This window comes from Octopus bimaculoides, chromosome 3, assembly GCF_001194135.2.
Source record: "Octopus bimaculoides isolate UCB-OBI-ISO-001 chromosome 3, ASM119413v2, whole genome shotgun sequence".
NCBI lineage: Eukaryota > Metazoa > Mollusca > Cephalopoda > Octopoda > Octopodidae > Octopus > Octopus bimaculoides.
Genome location: NC_068983.1, coordinates 5,013,065 through 5,017,565, shown reverse-complemented (window position 1 = coordinate 5,017,565; position 4,501 = coordinate 5,013,065). Strand labels below are relative to the sequence as shown.

At 37.6% G+C, this 4,501-nt stretch overlaps 1 protein-coding gene across 1 annotated transcript in view; it reads right to left on the bottom strand.

The window, feature by feature from the left end:
* LOC106879775 (centrosomal protein of 72 kDa) overlaps positions 1-4,501 on the bottom strand; it is a 50,016-nt gene that overhangs the window by 15,603 nt on the left and 29,912 nt on the right. Inside the window, exons 10-11 of the mRNA XM_014929477.2 lie at positions 3,923-4,089; positions 102-255 (exon numbers count right to left, since the gene is read on the bottom strand). Of these exons, the coding sequence (XP_014784963.1) occupies positions 102-255; positions 3,923-4,089 (321 nt within the window). The remainder of the gene's footprint in view (positions 1-101; positions 256-3,922; positions 4,090-4,501) is intronic.

The following is a 4,501-nucleotide window of genomic DNA, read 5'->3' as shown; positions in this document are numbered from 1 at the left end:
CAATTTGTCCGAGTAAGCCCTTCAAGGCAGAGCCCCAACATGACCTCAGACCAATGGCTAAAACAAGTAAAAGAGAAAAAAAAATGAAACATTTTACTTACATTTGAATTTCACATTTCTATGAAGTGACTGGGCCCCATTCCAATATTTATCGACAAAATCCATAATCTTGAGAAGTAATCGATCTACACTGGGGCCATCAGAGGCTTTCGAAGCTTCAGATCCTTCACAAGAGATCACAGTTGATGAAGAGGACTGAGTTGAAGAGAAATATTTATACAGACTTTTGTTAATATTTACATGGCATCAATAATAATAACAATAACATATAATAATAATAATAAGAAGAAGAAGAATAAGAATAATGGTAAGAATAATAATATATAATAATAATAAGAAGAAGAAGAATACAGTTCTAATATCTGTCAAATGTAAATGATGTAATAATAATAATAATAATAATAATAATGAAATTATTGTGTATAGTGCTCAGGTGCACTACAATTCATCAAAGGTGTGCGTACAGTACACAGAATTATGAAGAAAAGTCAGGAAAGTGACTACGGTTTCACCTGGCTTAACGAGTCTTCTTCACCTGACTTCCATAGGTGAAGAAGACTCATTAAGCCAGGTGAGCATGTCCCTTGATGGCTAACAATATGTGCATCTCTGATCATGAGCAGAAGTAGTGGGGGAGCATCATAGCCATGTGTTGAGGGGAATTCTTTGGTGTTTGGATAATTCACCTCTGGAAACATGGGTATTTTGTTCAACATCCTTAAACAAACCTTATTCAGGGACCTTTTGAGCGGGATGGGCTACTTGACTTGAAGAAAATTCTAACTGGGCCCCACCTGCGAGGTCATGCGCTGTTTATCTTGATATGAGATCACCATGCTGTGCACATATGGTTGTGATGCATGTTCCTGGTGTACCCTTATCAGACAGGTAGTCATGATGGGTATACTGGGCTTTGTACATTTTTACTTCAGTGTCACTTTGATGGCATGCACTGCTCTCTCACTCAATAATAATAATAACAAGAGCTCTCAGAGAGTGCAAACCTCCGCCAAGGCAACACCACCGTCCTTTTAACGATTAGCCAGAGATGAGTTTTCAAATGAGACTATCTGAAATAAACTGGACTGCTCTCACAAACGAGAATACTAAAAATGAACCCGACTGCTCTCAAACAGAAAAATAAACCAAAAATATATACATTGAGCGAGAGGTGAAGGGAGAGGAGATGAAATACTAATACAGTGAAGGAGAAATAGTGAGAGTAATAGCCATGACTGAGAGGGAGTAAGAGAAAGTAATGAGAGAGATGAAACGAAGCGGCAAAGAGAGCGTCGTATGAATGAGAAAGGAAGGGGTGATGGATGAATAACGAAGGAAGGAGTGAAAAAGCCGATAAACGGTGTTTGAAGTGTGTGTAAAAGAGGGGTGTGTTTGCATGTGTGTTGGGCCTCACGGAGGCAATGACCAACACCTTTGGCATTATGCTGTGCTTGCAAAGAAGACCCATCAAGTCGAGCAAAATCACAGTCGTGGCAGATGCTGGGGTCACACAAATGGCACCCATGCTGGGGGAACGTAAAAGCACCCATTACACTCTTGAAGTGGTTGACATTAGGAAGGCCATCCATAGTAGGAAACCATGTCAAATCAGACTGGATCCTGGTGCAGCCTTCCAGCTTACCAGCCCAGTCAAACTGTCCAACCCATACCAGCATGGACAACGGACACTAAATGATGATGGTGATGATGATACTTATGAACCTATATAGTACCTATATAAACAAGGATAATTAAGCTATACACACACACACACACATATGACAGGCTTCTTTCGGTTCCTATCTACTAAATCCACTCACAGGGCTATTGCCAGCCCAGGGTTATAGTAATAGATACTCGCTTATTCATTCAGTGGGACTGAACCACATTTCTTAATTACACAACCACACCCACACCAGCCATTGTTGATAAAAAAAACTTTCCTTTCAGTGGAAAGAAATGTTAGTTCTGACAGAGCAAACCATGAAATCAGAAAATAGAGCGAAGGAGGTGTTCTATGAACTCAGTGACCTTCCATTTTAACAGAATGCTCAGCTAGTGCTATTGTCAAGGTAGGAAGAATGTGTATAATAGACCTAGCAATAAACCAGGAGCCACTGTCTGTCAAATAAGTACTCAAGTTGGGGTTAGTTAACATTGAAACTGATTGGTAACAAAAGGGCATTTGTTTCGCATGGGTGAGTTTGTTGTTCTAATTGCTTGTTCGTTTAAAGGTCATCCAAGAGAAATTGAGAAATGGCTTTTTAAGTTTTAACTATTACATAATGTTGTGGTGGACACCCACATGTGAGAAGTGGGCCGGTCCACTACTAATAAATAGTGGACTGATGCAGTCAGTAATGTCTGTCAGCGAGGTACACTGTTCAGAGCCAGTCCCGCAGAGACAACAAAATATGTCATCGTAATGTGGGACATAACATATAATAATAACATATAATAATAACAATAATAATAATAATAATAATAATAATAACAATAATAATAATAATAATAATAATAATAATAATAATAGTATAACATGCCCAGCTAACAACAAGATATGCGATAAGGAAGAAAGAAAAGTTGATAGATATGACAGGTTAGCTTGGGAAGTTAAACAGTTGTGATTGATGAAAAAGGTGGTAGTAGTACCAGTAATTGTTGGAGCCCTGGGAACAGTGAGTAGAAATCTTGAGAAGTACATAGAACAAATAGGGGCTGCAATAAGGGTGGAGCACTTGCAGAAAACAGCCCTGCTTGGAACCGCTCAAATACTCCAGAAGGTGCTCGAAAAATAAGGGGTGTTACCTTAGCTCACTGGTCGTGAACAGCTGACACTGTAGTACATCCCCAGCGCTAGAAGCTGTGCAAAGGCAATTATAATAATATTTTATAAAGACTGATGTGACTCTTCACAAAGGTAAATAGACAATAAGAAGAGCATGATGTAATTCGTAATAGATTGTCTATTTAAAAGTTTTAACAATATTTCAACAGATTGTCTGCCATCTTTAAGTTCAAAATGTAAAATGAAAACAACTGCAGAAACACAGAAATTCAGAATATTTGTTTAAAATGAGGAAATTTTTCTGCAATATGCTAATAACTTTCATGTAACACTTTTAAAATGCCAGCAAAATTTCGGTGCCAGTTAATCACTAAAGGAATTCTATCACAAATTTTACTTTGGTTGCTAAAATTACGCATGGAAGTTTGATCTTCCTTGCTTAATTTTAGCTATATCATTTGTGATTTCCTTTAATAGGTATAATTTATAAATGGACCCACCTACCATTTTATGTACTGCCACCTATCGCAGCTTCACCATATATCACGCCTGCATTTACATCTAATGCTATTTCTAACCATCTTTCACATTCTCACAAACCTATTCATCCACCCATCCTTGACCCTCCCCCCTGTTCCTATATCCTCTTATTCCCACCTTCTTGTACTTTGAGTGTATGCCCAGGCACCACATCTCTCTTTCTCCATTCTTTCTCCCTTTCGTTACCATGTTTTTGTTGAAACACACTGTTTTTGTTCCAATTTTGGAAATAATGAAGAATTTGGTAAAATAACTTTGTTATTATCAAGCTGGTGTTCAGAACATAAATTAACGGGAACTTTTGATGGAAGGTTTTAATTAAGAGCTCTATAAAACAAGGAATCTGTATCATAGAACCATGGGTGGTTTCATGCAAGCTGGAACCAAAAAAAGGGTTAAACAATTATAAAACATAAAAGAACAGGAAAAAAACAGTCATTTCTAAACTTTGCAATTAGTTCAGAAGAAACTTCAACAACATCATAACAAATAAATTCATATTGAGAACAACAAAGTTTGTTGTCACCAACATACTTTTAATGCCTGAGAAGAGGAATGCTTATACTTTAGATGTTGTTGTTCTTGTGCCTGTTGTTGGTTTTGCTGGTGGTGGTGGTGGTGGTTCTGATGGTCAGTGTTTTGCTGCTGTTGCAACACTAATGGTTCTTTTGGTTGGTGCAATCCATTATCAGCAGTGTGTCCTTTAAATGTAAACAATATAATCATGAAAAAATAAAAACCACAACAGATTTTCTGTAATTCAATTTGCAAAAACAAACAAATGAGATCTAAACAATGCCACTATTTTGTGCTTTAGTGTCTTCAGCCAAAGTCAGCCTAGTACCATTTCACCATTTGTTTAGCAGAAACAACAGCACAATCACCCTCAAACTACTCCTTGACATTTTAACACTAGAAAAACAATGGAAATTTCAATTCTAAAAACAAGGTACCAGAAAATATGACTGGTAAGTCACAACTGGATTGTCATCCTAACAATATTCTCCACTCACTTCTATATACCCTGCATCTTGAGGGTACACGATAAAACTTTATCACCACTATTTCTATCTCTTTCTAGCTCCAATCCAGTCTCCCTCTCCCCCCCCCCCC